Source organism: Colletotrichum siamense (assembly GCF_013390195.1).
Source record: "Colletotrichum siamense strain Cg363 chromosome Unknown KSG_Cg363_contig06, whole genome shotgun sequence".
Taxonomy (NCBI): domain Eukaryota; kingdom Fungi; phylum Ascomycota; class Sordariomycetes; order Glomerellales; family Glomerellaceae; genus Colletotrichum; species Colletotrichum siamense.
In genome coordinates this window covers 548,181-569,696 of record NW_023501019.1, presented here as the reverse complement: position 1 = coordinate 569,696, position 21,516 = coordinate 548,181, and the positions used below count along the sequence as shown (strand labels likewise).

The window sequence follows — 21,516 nt, the reverse complement described above, 5'->3', positions numbered from 1 at the left end:
AACATGAAAAAGTAGCAATGTCGAAGCAGCGGATGAGGTCAGTTGGGGTTCGAAAATAAAGCGGCCACCTCAGCCAATGATGTCTGGTACTGGCGTCGATCGGTTATTCTCGTGATCACGCATGCTTATGATATTACCGTACGACAGGTTATGTCGCGCGTCAACTTTGTCGCTGTAGCCTCTAGCCGGACATTATCGGAAACGAAGTTATAATGCAACTCACAATCAATACATTGGCCATCATTTGGGATGTTCTGTTGCTTGTGAAGTGGTAGTGTCGTTCTTAAATAGAAGAATTGCGGAGAAATACCCGGTGGGTGCTGGGCGAATATGAGATTAAGGTTTCCTCTCTTCTATCGATGTGTGTCAAATCATTGACTTGTACGTAAAGTAAATCTGCCAGAAAGAATTCTCGATTCCTACTTTGAATTTCGTAAACGACACATCCTGAGCCCCATTCTAGACTCGCAATTCATGCGGCCATTGATTACAACTTTAAAAGTCGATGCATGCAAGAGAGCCAGGCAATCAGATCAATAATCAACACTTACTTGATCAACGGGGACACAACCATCCTATGTGCAAGGGAAGTCATCAACGTCGCCACATAATAACACGCCCAGCAGGATCCAAGCGAATGGCTTCAATTTCCCGTAAGCCGGGATCGGAAGAGGTACCCTGGTCTGACGCACATGCATGAGCAAGGACGCAACGACAAGAATGTCGGACAGAACAAGGATTCAGCCGCAGCAGAAATCAGGCTGCGCTGGCATTGCATAATTGAACAAGCAAAGGACCATTGGTAAGACACAAAGTCCTTAGCTCGGCGCCACGCCTTTGCCATTTTGGGGGCCAAACGGGCATCCCGCCCCCTTGTCTAGCACCTGCAGGCTCGCGCTCGCGTGGCGCAGGATCCAATCGTTCAGCCCTAGCAGCGTCAACTCCTCACATGAGGCCGCCTAGACTGGCTTTTCTCTGCAGTCATCATCATGAGAAAAACATTGCCGCGGCTGCCTGATCTGGGCGGAGTAACTGTTTTTGCTGAGTGACGGGTCGTCTTTTCGACTTCTTATCGTCCCTGAATGTGGGATTGCAACTTGCTCGTCTATGCTGACACCAACAGAGGCGCAAACGAAGCTGGAAAGGTGCAATCGCAAACCAAACTTCGGCGCGTCAGGAGCTCATCATGATCATCCCGAGCTTGGAGTGCGTTTACCCTCCAAACTTGAATCTTGTGCCGCCAAGATGGCGGCCTTTGGTGAAGTAAGTAAGCTCTTGCGGGTTGAAGTTGCGACGCTAACTTCGGATAGCATCATCTGCGTCCACGACATAGGAGGATCGCCGAAGACGACATGGCATCATGATGAATCTGGCAAGATGTGGATTTCGGATCCCGAATTTCTCGGCAACTTCTCAAACTCGGCGCGAGTATGGTCATACGGATACAACTCGGACCCGTCAGTCAACATGACGCCCTCCAGTATTGCATTCCATGCCAACGAACTCCTCGCAATAATCATGGCTGGTTACACAGTGAATGGGGTACGCTTTGATTCGACATCGATGTGTCTTGAGCATAGCAGCTGACGAGACCTTTATATAGGGAGGAGGACCAACAATCTTCATTGCACATGGTCTCGGTGGGGTCATTGTCAAGAAGGTGCGAAGATAACACGCGCCGCAACTCAAGAAGCTTAATTAACTGAAATCAAGGCCGTCATACTCTCCTTGAGCTGTCCAGAGTACTTCAACATCAGAGATTCCATCAGCGGCATTGTCTTTCTGGACACGGTACATCACGGCACTGATTCGGAGGGCGTTCTGAAGGCAGTCAAAACTATCGCGGCACTCAGTCTCCAAAAGGGATCCTTGAAACCATCATGGGACGACACAAGGCAATATGCAGATGCCGTCCGCGAAGTCAACACCGCCTTTCTTGATAGGCTGCCGACGGAACTTGAGATTCTCAATTTCATTGCAGTGAGACGGGTTGAGCTGACTGTTGATGGTTCCGAAACGCACAAGACTTTGGTGAGAGCTTCAAGCGGAAGACCATGTTGAGGTTTCTAACACCAACCAGGTAGTTCCGAAACGACGCGCTGAGCTCGAGTCATCTCAAAGCAAGACATTCACCATAGACTGCGACCACTTTCAACTCACAAGGTTCCCGTCCCCCGAGGATAGGATCTATCTTCAGCTGGCTGAGCAAGTTGGCGAGTTGATGACGAAGGCCTCGGCCGATACGTCTAGGAGGGTATTCTTTCCGCCCGCACCGCCGGTACTGCGAAGTTCTCCAGTTCCCCGACCGCCGTCACCGGATCCAGGTAGTTATCTGCTAAGATATAGATTTCTGAGAGTTACTGACAGAAAGTAGACATCCCCGTCCGACCACGCCCCCCGCCAGGCCGAGCCATGGGGCTGCCCCCAGGCGTAATACCTGCTGCACACGGTGGCAACGCTCACCAAGCATGGTTGAAGAAGAAAAGCATCGGTCAGTTCTCATTCAACCTTGGAGTTGTGGATTGGTTCTGATGGAAATTTAGAGTACATGAAAGAACGCCGGGACAGACTCATAGACAGGCTTGGCACTTGGAACGATGCTCATCTTGGGCACGACATCAATCCGATGCCGGGCACATGCACATGGATAGAGACGCATCCATTCTTCCTTGAATGGTCCAAGTCTAATGCGACTGAGGACTTCTATGTCTACGGAAGTGCTGGTTGTGGCAAGACGTATCTCGCCAAGTCCGTTGCGAATCACCTCTCTCGAGATGCGTCAAAGCCATGGGACCTGGTCTTCTCGTTCTTCTGCAATGCAAGCTCAACAGGCAATAAGAAACCACCAATCATGGAGTATTTTATCCGAGAGATTCTTCGCGAACGGCCACAATGGTTCGAATTATTGAGCAGTCAGTTTCTGTTCCCTGACGCCGACGGGAAGTTTAGCATGGCCGCGCTCTTTGGCATCCTCCGGAACATCATGTCACAGTTGCAGTTGGGCCAGGGTCCTGGGAAATCGATCACAGTCTATTTGATAGTGGATGGGCTCCACGAATGCGACGTGGGTTTTGTCAAAGAGTTTCTGGCTCTAGTAGCTAGTCTTATCGACCACCCAGTTGCTCGTTCAACACCGCCGACGCCTCCCAGTACAGCACCTCCCGGACCATTCAACCAATTATTTCCCCGGGATACCGTCAGATTCAAGTTCTTCACCACTTACACCCCGAACGAGGTCATGGCTATGGCTTCTGTGAGAGCCACTCGTATCAAGATGAAAGATCAGGACATTCGGAAGGACATTGCTACATATGTGGACAAGAGGGTCGAGGACTTCAGTACCATCAAGTCAACGAAAGACCCGCCCGCAGAGCTGGCAGATTCGATCAAAGAGCAAGCAGAATCATTCTTCGTCTACGCCAATTGCTCTATGGAAGACGGATTCTCGACCGCAAGAGACGATGATGAGTACGGGTTCTCCATGAGCCGCCGGATCTTTCCATATCCGCAAAAGTTAGGAAACTACTTTGACTACAACCTGCTGCCCTTGTTCCAGAACATTAGCAACGACAATTACGCCCTGTCAGCGCTGCATGTCATCCTAGGCACCATCGGACATATTCGTGGCAACACCCTGCGCGACGCTCTCGCGTGCCTTCACGACAATCCCCGTCTGAAGTTTATCGATATCCAGACAATCTTGATGCATCAATGCCCTCGGCTGATCAGAGTCAGCGACGAATTTGAGGCCTTTCCCTTGCATCCTTCTCTTAGAATCCACTTCAATTCGTACATCGGCAAAGATGAACAACATGCCAACATGGCGTCGCTCTGTCTCAAGTATCTTTCGCAACCCATATTTGGAGGAGGTCTTTCGAGAGATGTTGAACGGGAATATCCGTTTTACCATTACGCAGCAAGAAATTGGCGGACGCATTTCAAGCTCTCAGGGGACAAAAGGGCAAAGCTGATACCTCAAGTGCGCCGTTTTTTCAACTCATCATCGTACAGAACTTGGAGCCGTCATGTAGACGGAACGATATCATCGCCCCATGGGATTACTCCTCCTGTCGTGGCTCTTATCACTGCGAACGCCGCAAACATCATCCACCTTGTTGTCGACTTGTACGTCATGGACGACCCAGAAACGTACCCTTGGCAAACCGGAGTATGGGGCTTCTTCTGGCGGCTCAAGCAGAATACGTGGAGAGATTACCCTCGGTTCGCCATGTTCATTGACTCATTCAGAGAGAGACATGATGAGATGATAGTCGACGAGGCGGGTCTTTCTCCGTTGATGCATGCTGCAAAGGAGCCGGTCGGTCTGCCAGATATGATTCGCCATTTCCTCCAGCGTCCCTTCAACATCAACCGTAGAGACTACGCCATAGGTGCCACAGCGTTGATGTTCTTTTGCAGATTCAACACCGATCCCGACCAAGATCTCATATCAGAGATGATTGATGCGTTCATGAAAGCAGGTGCAGATGTGAACATGTCTACTTTCAGGGGAGAGACCCCTTTGTGGCTGGCATGCAGCAACGGAAACCCGATCCTGGTCGGGGAGCTCCTTCGAGTCGGGGCCAACCCCAATATCTCAGACAAAGACGGGTCGACGCCCATACACCAGGCATTCAGCAAGCCAACGAAATATTCTTATCAGATCATCGACAAGCTCAGTCGAGCTGGGGCCGACCTGAACATCAAGTTTCCTGTCCCAGATAAACTGATACCAATGACAGCAGCAATCGTTGACATGCATTTCGACATATTTTTACACCTATTGGACAACATCGACGATATCAATCAAAGAGATGACGCGGGCTTTGCTGCCATACACTTGCTGATGCAACCAAAATACGCCGATTGGCTACCTCATCTGCTTGAACGACGGGACTTGGACATTGATCTTCTCACCGACTCCGAGTCCAGTAACGGTGCACCAGTTCGACTTACGGCTTTATCTTACGCGATTACCGAGCAGAACTTTCAAGCCGTCGAATTGCTTCTGAGGGCCGGAGCAAATCCCGACCGTCATCCACAGGCAAGCGACAAGTCACCACTGTTTGTTGCCGTGGACTTCATCGCAGGGAGACTGGAAGACATGTAAGGCACCGAATTCTTGAAGCGTGTATATCAGACTGACAGTAGAGCAGCGGCGATAAAGACCCGAACGGAAACCTCGATATCGCAGAGCTGTTGATCTCTTACAACAGCTCCATCAATACTATATATCCCAAGTCAAAACGCCATACAAGATCACCATTAATGCTAGCAGTCAAGAATCAGAACTACCCAATGGTTGAACTTCTCCTGAAGCACGGTGCAGACCCCACCTTAGAAGAAGCTTACAATCTCCCTGGCGTTCTGGACGCAGCCGTATACGGGGGCAATGTGGAAATTCTTAGGTTGCTTCTGGAACATTCGTTGCCTCCGAGTATCAACTATGTACCAAAAGACTTCGACCACATCCTTATCGAGGCGGCGGAGAAGGACGTAGAGTTGGTGAAGCTACTCCTGGATCACGGTGCCGATACAAAACGATTCTTGGCACCTGGTGACCCCAGAACCCCGCTACAGGCTGCAGTTCAGGAGGGAAATCTCGGGTTATGCAAGCTATTTCTTGAATACGAGCCGGAGCTGGTGAACTACCAGGCTAAGGAGGGCTTGGTCTGCGAAACGCCTCTGAACATTGCAGCCAGAGAAGGCCACCTGGAAATTGTGCGCTGCCTCCTCGAAGCAGGGGCCAAACCCAACTTTCAATCATTCTACTACCAGGAAACGCCGCTCTGGTCAGCATGTTCTCGAGGAAAGTTCGAGATTGCCAAGCTTCTTTATGAAAGAGCTCCTGAAACCATCAACACCCCTTCTTATGACGGCGAAACACCCCTCATGGGAGCATGCTCCTCCGGTGCCATTAAACTAGTTGCCTTTCTTCTTGACAATGGAGCCGACCTTACGCCCAGATGCTCAAACTGCGGCTCCTGTGTCTGGAAAGCCTTGACAAATAATAGTGACGCACCAGCGTACAAGATGATCGAACTGCTGATTAAGCACGGTCTTGGCGTGGACGATGTCGTCAGCTCGGTCGGATTTACCGTGCTGGGCGAGGCCTGCAGGAGCGGGGATCTGCCGGCGGTGCGGTACTTGTTGGACTTGGGTGCTGATCCGGTGAAAGGACAACTCTGTCCGGGAAAAGAACCCTCAGACAATTCTTGGAGGAGTGCCGCGCAAGTTGCCGTGGACAACCGTGAGCCTGGGATCCTCGATGCCTTGCTCCAGCATCCCAAGGTCGCTGACTTCATTGCCAACGCCGATGTTTATGGGGAGACGGTACTGCATACGGACGACCCTCAAACAGAGGTACCGGTGATGATGACTATGATCCATAATACGTGTGAGAGGCTGAGAAGGGAGACCGGCATGGATCATTGGGAAAGGATGCTGCGTGCTGAAGATTTCGGGGGCCAGAAACCACTTGATACCGCACTGGGAGGGCACCAAAAAACGCTGACTGACCAGGCTGTCGCAAATGCCGACGGATTCATCGCACAGTATGTCGCGCAATTAGTCAAAGCCCAGCATAGGACGATCGACGACCACTTTTACATCATCAGAATGCTATCGCGGCTACTCCTCCTCCGAACTGGTTACGACGATGAAGCTGTAAGACTGATACAGGCGTACGTCGTGGATCCTTGGGTGAGAGAGAAGGACGACCGTGTCGAGGAGGCGGTAATCTGCGAGTACTACTGCGATGAGTGCGGCAGAGATGCCGAGGAGGAGACGCTCTACTTCTGCCGGTTTTGTGTATGGACTACTGGACGGTGCTGCTTCAACAATTACAAAGGGATGCATGAACCGATTGAAATCCCATTGGTCATGGAGAGGCGCATTGTGGATATCAATTCGGAGGAGTTCATGGGTGTGCTCAAAGTCCTTGAGCAAGACTTTGTCACCAACAAAGCCCCCCGTGTCGCGGAACCCGCTCAGAAAGAGCTGTTTGAGGCGGATCCTGAGTCTGAGGACACGACGCTGTCCCTCGCCTTTCTGCATTCCTTGGGGTATCTTGAGTTCCGACGTCGCGCATGGAGTCCTTACCTTCCCTTGGCACCCAAGATATACAAGCGTATCGAGCCATGGGAATCCTTCATGAGGCAGGAGAGGAAGGAATTTCAAGAGTGGGTCTACCGGACGGAAACGGCGCCATGGAGACTGAAGAACGAACTTGAATATTTCCTCGAATCAGGCAGGAAGACTGCTTACAAGGACGTTGGCACCACCATAGCCGAGGAGATAATGAGGGATGTGGGTATACTATTTCACGAGCCACGCCGCAGCAGAAGCCCGCGGATGCTGCGGCCGAATGAGAGGGCAGAGAGGGGCCCACGCATGCTGTCTGACGAAGAATCTGACTGATTTGATGGGATTCCAAAATGAATATTTGTAGGTTTCTTAGATTCATGAGACATGATGAAATGAAAAGGGGTAAATGGGCAGCATCAGAGAAGAGTTGAGGTGATGAATCGGAAAAATACGCATCATTGTGGAAACCAAGAACATGTCTTGCAACAGGGCTTTGCCAATTGATATCATTGTTACTCTTGTTTGATATCTTGGCTAATCTTCCGTACTTTCTTTGCATACTTGCTACGGTGTCCCTCTCGCCATTCTACGCCTGCACTCAAGTGGCATCATCGTTTCGACACAGACCGCCTGCTCAGCCATGTAGGAACTTCTCCAGAAACCATGAGTACTTCTCAAGTTGCTCCAAGTGAACAATATGAGCCCCATTGCTGATAGTAATCCATTTAGAGTTGCGAATGTTCTTGAACAAAGGCTCAACCACCAAATAGGACGCCTCGTCAAACTCTCCATGAATTACCAGAGTGGGGACTTTGATCTCTTTGCACTTCTCACTCCAATCGTAACCTAATGCAGGCTGTAAGCTCGTCTTATAGGAGGCTGCGCAAAGAAGCAGGACTCACTCTTCAGGTTCCCGACAACAGTAATCTCACTTGGTCCATTCATGGTAGAATAGACCGTTGGGTCCTTCTCCAGCTCATCGAAAGCGTCCGCCAAGGCCTTGGGGAATGGCCAAATGCGACACATGTGAACCTTGTAGTACTCCATCACGGCTGCCTGATACTCTTCCGATTCGTAGTCGCCGTCCTTTTCCGCCTTCTCGATTGCCTGGCGGACAGTTTTAGGCATCTCTTTTAGCCAATTGCGCTGTGCCGTTTCCCACAACTTCATACTCGCGGGGCTGCTGGCCAATATCAGCTTCTCAATCTTTGGCGCCAGGACTGGCGATGCCGATTCCGTCGCGATGACAGCCGCAAGCATGCCACCCCATGAGTGACCGTAGAGGTCAAATTTGTCGACGCCGAGGCGGGCCAGCAAGTTCTCGAGCTCGGAGACAAAGAGCGACACAGTCCAGAAAGACTCATCGCCCTGCTTCTCCGGGTAATGCGTCGATTTGCCGCAACCGATTTGATCATACAGAATCACGGGAGTCTTGGTTTGTTTGTGGTAATACGTGAACAGAGGGGCCAGGTAAACGTGTGGAATCCCAGGACCGCCGTGAAGTGCGACAAGCGGCTTACATGCAGACAGGTCGCCGAGAATACGATAGGCAGTTTGAGGGTTCGAGTCCTCAGGAAATGATGGATGAGGAAAGGGGACTGACCCCTCGACCACTTTGATGAGAACCATATTATTGACAATCAGCTGTATGGGTGACTTGCTCTCGTCGGTCAATGAAAAGAGATAATTGTTCACTACAAGAAGCGGGGATACGAAACGGGGCTTGAGCAGTGAATGATCGGCCGATCGCGCCAGTAAGATTTATGTTGTATCAGACGCACGAAGCTTACGGTGGCGCATAAACTCCTGCCGATCCGGGAGCGAAAGTTCATTAAATAGCCCAGGGCTTACTGCGATTGGACATCATCGAATGTCATTGAGGTAAGACAGGACTAAGCTGTGGGTCATTGCATTTCGGGAAATGCTGCCGTTGGAAGCTGCGATAGAAGACATTGGCTGTGCAATCGCAGTGTCATCGACATTTAGACCAACCGAGTTTAGTAGATTATGTTTGAAGCTTTTCCTACTACTCACTGAAAAGCCGAAATCATTTGCATACTATAACGAGAAGATTTACTCATTGACTGTTTGTATAGATATCTAAGCGATCGGTATTGCAGTGTGACCGGAGTGAGGTATTGGAATCCATGGTTTATGAAGCTCAGCCGAGATTTCGTCTTCCTCTCCTGCCTTTGTTCTGACGGCATCTGGGGCAAAGCCCGAGCTTCATCACTTCGCCCTGTACAGTTTCACTCAAAATGTGACCACAGGGGTGGCGTGGGCAGCATGTTCCAGGGCTGTGGTTGCTTGTTCGACGCTCATGGCGCGTCGTGTAGCTGGTGCCGCAGCTGGTGCAGTCGACCGAGTGGAGAACGAAATAACACATTTTCGAGGAGTGACTTTGCGGATGTTTCAAGATGCAAATGGCAATTTCCGGATGAAGATCCTGACTGGTTCTTTCACGATCTTGCGCAGGGAAGTGTGGTTTCGAAATCTTTTGAAATGCAGGTCGATCGAAGGAAGCCAACAATAAGCACAATGATCCTTTATATCTTGAGGCCAGTCTCAAAGAGCTCAAGTGAATTGAGGCTTAGAATCCATTCAACATGCAGGCTGTCTTGGTGAATGGGCCTGATGCAACTGCTTTGTTGTGATTCAACGATTGTCAAGGCTTCAAAGCGGGCAGTTCTGAATGCATCTCGAAGCGTCCTCATACTCTCAGGACCACGAGTGACCATGATGACTAGAAATGTCGCGAGGAGCCCAGCTAAAATGTTAAGCCATGTCTCATTTCTAGTGTCTCATTCCATTTCATCACCCAAAGTGTATCTATCATCGAGCAGAAAACGACATTAAACCAACACCAACCCTTTTCCAAACCAATATGTGTCGTTTTGTTTGGAAAGACAACCAGTGCCAGGCGTGCGGCGAATTCTTTGATCGCAAACTCTTTTCCTGCAACCAGGCACAAACGCGCAAGCGTACGACTTGCAGCAGGGTCTACTTCCGAGAGAACGATGCTGAGTTCAAATGTCAACAATGCTTGGTTACAGAAGCACCTTGGAAGAGGGTGAAGCCATTGGAAAGTCAGGATAACGAAGAGTACTACAGCGATGATTCTGGGGACGAAGACTTTCAGGAATCTGATGGCAGTCTTTCGGAAAACGATGAAAGTACCGATGACGACGGCGACTACGAAGACAACAGAGGTAATGGGCCTTTAAAGAGAAGCTTTCAGGATGCAGGTTTCAAACTTCCTCAGAGGCAAATGCCGAAGAGGAAATGCCGAGGAGATCGGGTCAAAAGCCTGTTGCTCAACTAAATGTTGCTATAACCTCCCGGGCTTTTCAGGCCAGTGTTTTATGTTTGCGGACTGTTTCGATACAAAATTAGGCAAAGAACCAATATGGCAATCATGCTCCAAGTTGCAAATGAGTCACATGTCTCATAACGCGAGAGATCATATCATGGCTTCGAAATTAGTTTGGCATCAACCTACCTTATGAGTGGGCGTGACAACACAAACCAGGGAAAGCACAGAATAAGTCAAAAGCAGAACTCTCTAACTTTCGGGTTCTTCCTGTGATTGGTGGTAAAAAACCGTAGGGAGGTTTGTATGAGACAATTCCTTGTGAACAGCGTTCAAAGCAGTCTAATGGAACCTGGAAGCTTCTGCCGATCACAGCCACCAAGCACCAAGGCAGAATCACAAAGGCCAGCCAAGGCCACATGACTTTACTTAGGTTCGAGGACCTGACGTCCACCAGTGGCCCCCATTGTCGCTCTTGTTCACAGCTGGTATGTAAGCTTCGCACAGCCCATTGTGGTGATTTCCTTGTTGAACAAGTCAAGCAGTTCCTTCTAGGGAAGTCTCCAGATCCTTCGACAACACACCACACAAACAATGCTCGCGGCAACCATACTAACGCCGGCCAAAGACATAGATGTCGCAACCGCCGCTCATCATTTCCCATGATTAAGCTGCGATATACCCAACAACAATCACCTCGGCCGACCATCTTCATTCTCACATCAGTACTTTCAACTCAGACTTCTTCAAAAGCCACAATGGACGAACCCAAGAGCCCCGACGCCGGCGCATGGACACTCGTTGTCCCCAAGCGCACCAAGAAATTTCTCGCCAAGCCCAAATCAAGCGAGGACACCAAGGAGAACGCTACGCAAAACACCGAAACTCCAGCATCAAAGGATCGAAACGTTGATCCCGCGTATGATGCCTCCGCCGAATATGATGCGGACTTCGAAGACAGCGAAGCCGACCACGTCATTGTCGATGTTCCAACTGAGAATCCCACGTCAGACCCTGAGGGCTTCATCGAAGAATATGATGAGTACGCTGTCATTGAAGACAAGATGCTGGATCAGGCGGTGTATGACTTTGAAAAGCGAGAGAAGTCACTGAGTCGATTCGGAGGTCGGAAGCATGGGACTATCGCGGAAGCTCGCAGCATTCGCATGCAAAGCGTTCAGCGTATCTATCTGCGAGATGACAAAAAGGCTGCCTACTTATTGAGAGAGGATGGGGAGAGTTGAACGCTTATCCAAGGACAAGGAACAAAGTGTTTGTTCGGGTCAAAGGTTGGATATCTGATGAGCTCAGTTGCATGGATCTTAGCTGCTGTTGCTTCTGGCATGTTTAGGCTTTGATCGCAAAGAATCGCATCTATGGGCAATGAATTTCTTCAACGTCGCAGGCTGAGAGCACACCTAGTCTCCGTCCCACTCATTCACACACATGTGATATCTGGCCTGAATGAATGACTCCGTTGGAATTCAGTTGATTCCAGTAAATACCTAAATCCAAGACTATGCTGATAGCAAGGCATAGTCTCCCACTCCATTCCTTTTTTCACATCCTCCGCTTCGGCTCTTGACATAGACACAGCTTCCCAACCAAACTCGCCTTCACAAAAACGTCCAATCGACATAAATGACATGCTTCAGTCTCAGGACTCTTACTTGGCATGCTTCTTTTGGTGGAGGGCCTTCACTTCTTCCGCAAGCCCTGGGATCGGCCCTTGAACCGGGGTGTTGGGAGCGACCTGGCTGATAGGAAGTGCCGCCACCTTCTTGCCAGCTGCAAGCCCAAATTCTTCCAGCCATGATGCATATTGTTCTGTTGACGACACATAGACAATCGGCCCTAAGCCCACCCAGGCATGTGCCGCAGCACACATGGGGCAGTGCTCTCCAGATGTGTAGACGGACGCCTTGGCTCTCTCCTCAGCGCTGAGGTTGAGTTGCGCCCATCGCGCCAGGGTGAACTCGGGATGCAGGGTTGCATCCGGCTTGCCGTCACCGTTCTCGCCGGTCTGTGTGCGGTTGCGATCTTCGCGGATGATGGTTCCGTCAGCACCTACGAGTACGGAGCCGAATGGATCGTCCCCGGCATCCAGTGCTTCTTTAGCAAGTTCAACGCATCGCTTAAGAATTTTGAAGTCAGGAGATTGAGTCATGATGGGCTTTAAGGCTGAGCTGGTCTTGATTAGGATAGAGCGTTGTAGTAGCGAGTAAATAAATGGTGGGGTAAAGTCGTGATAAGATCGCAAATCAGCATTGGGCATGAATGGATGACGTACCAAGAACGGATGAAAGTTATTGCTGGCCCACGGAAATATTTCTTCAGACATTCGTTTGGTTGGTGACTCATAACTTGAGGGGTTTTCTGTATCTTCAACCTCAATCCTGCGTCTCGAACAGCGCTCTGGTTGGAGTACTATGTTAGCGAGCCCTACACTACACTCCGTTGCGTTGACAGCGTCCGCCACCCACTTTCGTCCGGCAGGAAAATTTCCCACTAACCCAGAACCCCCCTAAATCACTCTAAACTTCACACTTTAATAACTCTATACATATATAATACGTAAGAGTAAAAAATATATCGATCGATAGCTTTTAATTAAGCGATTATAGTAATATCTTTTTTATCCTTATATACCTCATATATATAGAGTTATTAAAGTGTGAAATTTCATAAGTTTTAAGGGGTTTCTAGGTTAGTAGATACTAAACGTAACGTTAAAAAGAAAAAACGAAACCCCTAGCGCGTTACGTTGAACTATTTGCCCTAAAAACCCCTTAAAATCGCCCTTTACTTCGTACACTAATAACTCTATATATACGTAATACGTATAGCTAGAAATTTAATTAATTAGTCTACTAATTAAAGGCTATTTAATGATATAATTTTTATTTATACGTATTACGTACGTATAGAGTTATTAGTATACGAAGTTTAGGGTGATTTAGTAGTTTTTCGGTAAAAAGCCCCTTTTTTTACCTTTTTCGGGCTAAAAACTGCGGGGTGGACGCTGTCAACGCAACGGAGTGTAAGCAGGCGGCGTAGAGACTTTCCCAAGTCGCCTACACTCCGTTGCGTTGACAGCGTCCGCCCCCCTTTTTTTTCCCCGCTTATGCAAAAACATGAAAAAAAGCCAATTTTACGCTGTGACGCGCATTTCTCTGCATCGCACGCAAAACGCGTCAAAGTCATCACCAACACCTCAATTGCCGTCAATCACTATAGTCCCAGTAGTATTCAAACGTATAACTACACGATAGAGACATAAGGTGTGTATTTCATGCTTCCGTAGCAGTCAATCTACCCATCGAGGCATTGCCAACCCAGCTAGTCACCTCATCCCCATACCATTCGACCAACAAAAGGTCTATTTTCGTCATGAGAGATCAAGATGACATTTGCTGAGGAACAGAAGAAGAGACCTGCTGTATGACTTTATATATCTACTCAGCATACGGTTTGTATGGCTCTGAGTAATATATAAGCATACCAAGGGGCTTGATACGGTTCTTCAGAGCAAATGCTTTGGCAGTCAACAGGATTAATGACTCTCCTGATAGCTCAGCTTGTTCACGATATTGAGCAAGAGTCTACTGCTGTATAGATTGTGCCCTGTTACTTACAGTTTGCCGCTGGTCAGTACATGTCCGTGGTTTATTATATCAGATACATCGAGAAAGACGCCGGGCGACGACGACGATACAATGGCGCCCAGAATATCGAATCTACAGCTATCGACGATCGCGATGATACTGCCATTCGAAGACCAAAAGACCCACGAGCTGGCAAGTATCGTTGGCTGTACCGAACGAACGATTCGACGACATAGATCACGACGTAATATCACTGGCGAAGTGCAGAGATATAAGAGGTGCCGCCAGAGTCGACAAAAGATGGAAATATGGCATCGTACAGAGCTTCTTGAACTACTGCAGTACCGCAGCGATCTATCTCTTGAAGAGATGCAAGATTTCCTATTTGAAGCCTTCGAGATCCAGATCAGTCGTTCTGCAATCAGTCGACAGTTAAACTCAGCTGGCTGGACGAACAAGAAGTCCAAGATTATTGCTGCTCAGCGAAGTGACGAACTACGATACGAGTACTTGTACCGTATACGACGATATCGCCCCGACCAGCTGGTATTCGTCGACGAATCCGGCGTCAATAAGGATACTGGGATACGGAGGACTGGATGGGCGCCGAAAGGGCTTGCTGCGTTTCGAACTGCAGAGATTGATCGGTTTCAGAACTCTCGCGTACAGATCCTGCCAGCCCTCACGTTGAGCGGTATCCTACACTTGACTACGTATTATGGTACGACTGACGGCGATGGGTTCTTTCGTTGGCTACAGGAGTGCCTTATCCCGAAATGTGGGCGTTTTCCAGAGCCAAACTCTGTCATCGTTATGGATAACCTCTCCTGCCATCGTATACCTGAAATCGAGGGTTTATGCCGGGTATCAGGTGTCCATCTCGAGTTTCTGCCTCCGTATTCACCAGACTTCAACCCCATCGAAGAGTACTTCGGCGATCTAAAGCGATACATCAGGAAGACGTATTCGAAGTGGAACAACGATGAGAATGACACTCGGGATTTCATGGAATATCTACGTGACTGCGCTATGGAGATTGGGTATCGTCTACCCCAGATCGAGGGCCATTTCCGCCATTCGTTCGTCAACTTTGATGGGACAGAGCATATATTTGACGATATCGAACTATAAAAGGGAGGATTTGCTGCCAATATTGAACATCAGCAAGCAATCCAAATTTTCATCGTGCGTTCGCGCGCAATAGATCTTAATCGTGTCGTCATATGATGGTCAATCATCAAATCCATGATTGTAGCCAACAAGATTGCCAAAAGGTTAGCCACAAGCGCACCAGAACACAAAAAATATACCGTCGTCCATTGTTTTCGTCGGTAGCTACGTATACATATCAATTTTGCCTGTATAACGGCTGAAACGCGTTGTTGATGCTTGTGACGATGATTTGTGATGATGACACGTCATCACGATCAGAGACTTCAACCATAGTCAGAGACTTCAACTGCCCCTAACCAGTATCGGGATGGACCGAAGTGTATTGTTTGCAGATCCAAAATAACAGTAATTCTATTGCTTTTATACGTATAGAGCGGCAGTGTTGAATCTACGGCTATGGGTAGACTTTTCCGTGGTTGAACACGTCATGCAAAAAAATCGCGCATACAGTCAAACTTCACACCACTCTTGCTGTATCACTCTTCTTCGTTATCCTCCTCCGAGTAATACGTCTCTGTTGACGACGTATCACTCGAGATTTCAATCTGATTGTCCTCATCGCCTTGCTCGATTTCGTCTTGTTCGATCTGTAACTGCGTGGGCAGCATCTGCGACGCTGACAGCAGTGGTGACGAAACGAAACCAAAGAGTTCCGAAACGCCTACAAAGTTAGCCATATTCGACAGTAAACAGCTCTATATACACTCACCACGTCGACCAACTTCAACTGGCGTACCACGGATCTCTTGCTCGATGGATTGACGTGGCACTAGGGCGTCGATATGTCGGGATGACCCCAACTCGCCTGAAACTAGCGCCGCAGAGTTTTCAACTGGCGCCGCCGCCGTCCCTCCTGGCAATCCAGCGTATATTCTTGTATAAACATCTCCTTCTGACTCTCGATGGTTTGAATGAAGTTCAGAGTGAGATACCACGTCGGAGAGGGCGTCAGACTGCCCTCCGTAGTAGGCGCTGTTGTCTATGAAGGATTTGATCGAGTTCCTGACATCTTCGGTAAGATCTTGAGTAAAACCCTGTTCAGTAAACCAAATATCTGGTAACTTGCGAATTGCCCGCAAGCTACTGTCTACTGATCGCAGTTTCTGTAGCTTCTTTCTGAACCCTTCGTCGACGTTATATCGCTTGCCGCGGACGGATATAAACCACTTGATGAAGCTGGCCACTTGATCTAGAGCTTTTCGAGGCGAATCCGGTACCACTGGCGAGGACGAACGAATCGGGAGTGCGATACTTGGTTGACGAGTGCTTGGAAGGTTCAATGGCGGAAGAGTTGGCAACGAATACTGTGAGATGTTCGCATATGGCCAATATGCCGGCGGCGGCGGCGCCGGCGGCGGCAGCTGTACGTATGGGTTAGGATATTGAAGATGACGATCTGGCGCCCCCGCGTTGCCGTATATATTGACGATGGCGTTGCTGTTGGCGTTGGTTAGGCCAGATCTTGACCCTGATGATGGAAGTGCGGCATTTTCAGCCTTCTCTTCCGTCATCACTGTCGTCTCCTGGTTATCATCAACCTCCACGATATTCTTACTTCTCTTGCCCTGGCGTTTCTGATCCTCTATAAACTGGTCGTGAAGAATCTCACCAAGCAGTTCTTTAGGTGGTTCCATATTGTCAACGCCAGCCTGTCCAGTCATAATAGCCTTCGCCCACTTCTCTATATGGTGAGATTTGATCTTGTAGTGCTTCTGGCCTAGTATATAGCACCAGTTGAACTTCTCGTCGCCCGAACTATTCTTACATCTCTGGTACTCTGGGCAGATGTGCGTACGGAGAAGTTGTCTGTGCATACCCTCCTTCCGACGCTCGACGTTTGCAGGATCGTTAGCCTCACGATCGATCGCCTCTTGCATGCCGGCTGAAACGCCTGCTCGGCCACCTTTTCGAGGCGTTCGTACGCCAGTCACTATACCACCAGAGATTGGTACGGCGCTGTATTGCCACTTGACGGTGAGGTGGACTTCACCCCTCTCTTCAGCTTGTTCAAGAGAGGGGACAATATCAACCCATGGAATACTTGGCCAAGTGACCCCTCCAGTAGACGGATAGACCCGAGTGAAGATTGGTGTTGGTTTAGATGCGTTGGTGGGCTTCCTCCAAGCAACGACAACAGCGATATTGGCCTTCTTCACAATATACGAGTGAGCCACTTCTGCCTCAAGTTGGGCGCCGCTGTCTGCCTCCCAGTCTCTACTATTCGCATCTAATACAGGAGCAATACTGAATCTGTTATACGCGATGCTCTCGATGGTTAGATCGAGAACAGGTAAACCGTTACCCTTGAGCGCTGGGCCACGGGTAACCTGGATTTGTAGCAGAGTTGGTTCCTCGTTACCCATATCGTCCTCCTCTTCAAATACATCGTGGAACGACATAAACGTATCATCAGCGCTATGGCGAGGGGCCGTAGGCGTATCGTCCGCAAATCGAGTGGTTTGACGAGGGGTTGGGTTAACTGGGGTCGAGTCTGGTCGAAACGGTGGCATCGACGAAGGCAGAGTACTTCGGAGCCGGATCGTATGCGGCGGATCCTTCTTTCGCTTCCTCTGCGTTGTCGTTGCTTTTTGGCGAGAGGACGCTTTTGGAGCTCTTCGTGATGACGGAGGGGCTATAAGTACACGCTTTCTTCGCGATGTAGACTCAGCCGCCACCAAATCATTAGTCTCGGGTCCAGCCTCGGCGACGATAACCTCCTCGGCGGCCTCCTCGGCGGCCTCTTCGGCGGCGGCAGCCCGGCGAGCCCTCTCGGCGGGCGTAACGATCCTGATCGACGGCGAGGCAGAGCGTTGAGGAGGATCTCTGGCGGCGTCCTGTGCCAGTTGTTGTATACGTCGTTGTTTCCGCGTACCGTTGGCGATGGGTGACGGACGATGCCCAGAAGGGTCATCATCCGCCTGCCGAGCCGCGCGGCGGCGTTTAGGAGGCATCACGATGCCCTCAGATAATGAGATTCAATAGAAATAGATCAATTGAAGCCATCAGAATAGGTCAATTGCCGTACTACGAATATCTACGTGGCGTTGGGCAAATTTTCATGTATATACAGGGATTATGCGTGCGTAATTTCGGCAAAAAGGGGGGGCGGACGCTGTCAACGCAACGGAGTGTAGTACCAAACCGAATTAGATTCTACGTGAGTCTCATTTCGCTGAAATTCAGTTTATCGCTTTCGTGATTTTCTTTCAATTCTATTCTGGAGACTGCCGGGTAAATCTAGTGGACGCAATTCACAAAGTTGACCGGTACGAATTTCACATTTGTGTTCACGGAAGCATGTGCGCATGTCTTGCAAACTGCATGCTGGACTATTTGCAGGATCGACCAATGACCAATAAGTAAAGAATATCACTAAATGAGTCTGGCGGCTGCAGTATCAATATACCCCAAGCCCACTCATCCACTTCTCGGGCTCCCATGGTGTCGCACGCTCAGAGCACTGACAGTGCACTGTATGTTTGTTCCCATATCGGAAGACGGCAGGTGTTGTGCGTCGCTCAGCAGGCCGCTTCACTATGCACAAAATCTGACGGCGACAGCGATGGATATAAAAACCCCGCGACCTGAATCATGTCGGTGATATTGCCGGCAGGACCATGAGATGGGAGAAAACTGCATTATAAATGTCAGTTTTCTCTTGAGAGGGTACGTGGTTGAACTTGTGATGTGGTACTTACTGAGCATTGGCGGCGACACCATCGCTAGCCAGAGATGCCAGCAGCTCGTGTACTGCTGCATGATCAAAGGTCTCCAGGAAGGCCAAGTTTCCATGGTCTGCGTCAAAGACAGCCGTAGTACTGTCGCTGGTAGGACACGCGGGAAGGACGAGAGTGTAGCCGTGATCTTCAGCATGTACAGTCGCATCCATATCGACGAGGGCCAACTGTATTCGGCTGTCCTTCAGAACGAGAGAGCCGCTTCGGCTTTTGCATGGGTTAGCCCAGTCTTCCTCTCTCAAATGGAAGTTGCATACCTGTAGGTTACGATCTGGTCTTGGGGCACAGTGGTGTAGTAGCTGGCTGCATGGTCAGGTACGATGAGCTTTGCGCCACTGGCGACGTAGTCCACAACACCAAAGGCGTGATCATGATGATGATGGGTGGGCTGGAGGACGTCAGTATCGAGCAGAGAATCTTGGCTTGTCTGGGAATACGAACCCAAACGTGAGTGATGTTCTTCCCGAGGCGAGCTTGAGCCCATTCAATGACGAGCTTGCTTTGGTGGGGAGGAGCATCCAGCACGATGACAGATCCGTCTTCAAGCTCTACTACGGCTTGTCGCATGGCCAATGCCCCTTCGGGACTGATCACCCATAACCCGGGCAGATCATCAAAAGGCTTGGAAGCTGCCGAATCGATGATCTCAGGAGTTCCTGTGTATGCTCCTGGCCAAAGGAAGTTGGCGGATGTCTCACCAATCTCAGAAAAGTCATATTGTACGTCTCGTACGGGCACGCTAGCCTGCGGTATTGTCGCGTTGCCGGGTACTGTGAACAAGTCTTCAGAAATCGCAGGATTAACCAGAACCTGATCAGCACGATAATCCGCAATGAGATGCTTTCCGTTGTAGATCGTCTTGAATCGCTGCGGGGCCTGAACGCCATCAACCTCCGTGTAGTCGTAAACAAGGAGATCGTTTGTCGAGGCACCAAAAAAGGGGTGATCTTCGTAGGAGCGGATGATGTACGGCAAATTGGTATCGCGATTGAAAAGAACCGTTAAGTTAAGTGAATCGTCATGGACTACATGTTGTCAGCTGGACGGCCAGAGCAGCAATGAGAAAAGAGGATGATTAGCAGGACTCACCACCGTGGAGCTCAACACCGGCTTCCGAGGCCCCTGAGCGATAGGTAAACTTATTGTTAGATAGGATCTGCTAACATTAGTGAGTGCTAGCAAGTATCGCAAATCTGCCATACCGTCGAGAGAAGCAACGGTTGCCACTTATATGCCTTGTTGATCAAATACGATGCAAGAAGACCTGATACAAAAATTCATTATTAGTTGTGTCTATGGGATTGGTATGGGGTAAAGCGTGAGTGGGCTTACCGTCTAGGTATCCCTGGGGATCTCCAGTAGGATTGTAAAGGTCGTAGCTTCCCCTAACAACAGCTGCAAAACCAGTCTCACCGCCGTTAACAACCAAAGAGAAGTCCATAGGACTGAGATTGGCTCTCCCAAATGTCCATCCAGCTGTGAGATCTTAGCAAACCTCGACGGCTGATCGGATATAAATTTTTGCGTACGGCCAAGAGAGGCGACCTTATCGATGCGTTGCCGAACGTTGTTCCCATCAAAGGAAAATGTCATGTTTTGTCGGCCAGCAGTGACAGCTGCATTATCCACTCCAGTGAGAGAGATTCCCATCATCAGGGTCCTGGCGCGAAGAATTCTATGTTTGGTTAATGAATTGTCACCCATCACTGAAAGCACGCACTCAACTTACGTTTCGCCACAGTACGACAAGCTGCTTATGGAATCGATAACATCCTGGCCACCAAGGGCCTCAATCCCTCGGGCAAGAAGTGCAGCAGGATCTTCGACGCTGTCATTTTGGCGGCGGTGCAGTCGATGGCCAAAAGCAAAGCTGGAAAAGAGCAAGACAGTCAGACTGAGTCGAGAAACAAACATCTTGGTAGTCTTCAGCGGAAGAGGCATGAAGGACGAGACAATGGTTCGTCCAATGTCTGATAATCTGACGAGCTTAAATACATGATCAAGAGCATCTAGCCCATGGGTTCTTGGTCAGGAGTAAGTTGAAGACGGATTTCTAATCCCGTCCCGTACGCCAAGAAGGCGACCGTAGCTTAGGTACTCCAGCAACACCTGATTTCCAGAAGATTGTGACTATGTTGAAGGCTGTGTTGATGAACATGGCACGCTGAATATTGGCGATTGCAAGGGTTCCTGAGGCCAAGTCAATTTCGAGATCTTGGACTCTTGTTTTGTCTCCTATGGCTTGCGGATGGCTCCGCGGAATCACAGGGGTAGCATGCGCGCGGCAGGAACCATCCAGATCAAGCTTGAAAGTAGCTCAGTTTCTGGCGAATAACGAACGCGGGTCGAAACTTTAATCAGTTGACGTTACTTGGCCCTCCGGACATTGGACGAATTCTGGATGCGGTTCTACTGTTTCCCCTAGTTTTCAGACCGGGTTGGCCTCAGGTGCTGGTTAAGTCCGGAGGCTGCGGACACAGGTGCCCCACATTTAAGGCCGAGTACGCCGTAGAGATGGAGCCATGTCCGGAGATACAGATGGGTCAAGGGCTGCGTCTCATGCGCCTAAGTTTTGGGCACTTATTACATGGCGTTCGCAACAGTC

At 49.5% G+C, this 21,516-nt stretch overlaps 6 protein-coding genes across 6 annotated transcripts; 3 read left to right on the top strand and 3 right to left on the bottom strand.

Moving 5' to 3' along the window:
• Positions 1-1,186: 1,186 nt before the first annotated feature.
• Ank2-2 (Ankyrin-2) lies at positions 1,187-7,419 on the top strand (the record flags this gene model as incomplete). Its single annotated transcript, XM_036641011.1, has 8 exons — positions 1,187-1,263; positions 1,311-1,542; positions 1,604-1,660; positions 1,714-2,031; positions 2,081-2,324; positions 2,375-2,491; positions 2,544-5,106; positions 5,157-7,419. The coding sequence occupies 8 exons, from the start codon at positions 1,187-1,189 to the stop codon at positions 7,417-7,419; spliced, it is 5,871 nt and encodes a 1,956-aa protein (XP_036493307.1).
• Positions 7,420-7,720: 301 nt separating this feature from the next.
• On the bottom strand, positions 7,721-8,715 carry laaA (L-amino acid amidase; the record flags this gene model as incomplete). Its single annotated transcript, XM_036641010.1, has 2 exons — positions 7,721-7,932; positions 7,989-8,715. 2 exons carry the CDS (start codon positions 8,713-8,715, stop codon positions 7,721-7,723), a joined length of 939 nt encoding a protein of 312 aa, XP_036493309.1.
• A 2,439-nt stretch (positions 8,716-11,154) lies between these two features.
• CGCS363_v009160 (uncharacterized protein) lies at positions 11,155-11,640 on the top strand (the record flags this gene model as incomplete). The annotated part of the gene is made up of 1 exon (XM_036641009.1): positions 11,155-11,640. One exon carries the CDS (start codon positions 11,155-11,157, stop codon positions 11,638-11,640), a length of 486 nt encoding a protein of 161 aa, XP_036493308.1.
• A 422-nt stretch (positions 11,641-12,062) lies between these two features.
• guaD-2 (Guanine deaminase) lies at positions 12,063-12,563 on the bottom strand (the record flags this gene model as incomplete). Its single annotated transcript, XM_036641008.1, has 1 exon — positions 12,063-12,563. The coding sequence occupies one exon, from the start codon at positions 12,561-12,563 to the stop codon at positions 12,063-12,065; it is 501 nt and encodes a 166-aa protein (XP_036493094.1).
• Positions 12,564-14,301: 1,738 nt separating this feature from the next.
• CGCS363_v009158 (uncharacterized protein) lies at positions 14,302-15,132 on the top strand (the record flags this gene model as incomplete). The annotated part of the gene is made up of 1 exon (XM_036641007.1): positions 14,302-15,132. One exon carries the CDS (start codon positions 14,302-14,304, stop codon positions 15,130-15,132), a length of 831 nt encoding a protein of 276 aa, XP_036493095.1.
• Positions 15,133-18,692: 3,560 nt separating this feature from the next.
• CGCS363_v009157 (uncharacterized protein) lies at positions 18,693-20,825 on the bottom strand (the record flags this gene model as incomplete). The annotated part of the gene is made up of 9 exons (XM_036641006.1): positions 18,693-18,807; positions 18,873-19,118; positions 19,169-19,299; positions 19,353-19,936; positions 20,001-20,067; positions 20,114-20,175; positions 20,244-20,387; positions 20,441-20,586; positions 20,641-20,825. The coding sequence occupies 9 exons, from the start codon at positions 20,823-20,825 to the stop codon at positions 18,693-18,695; spliced, it is 1,680 nt and encodes a 559-aa protein (XP_036493096.1).
• Between the last annotated feature and the right edge of the window lie 691 nt (positions 20,826-21,516).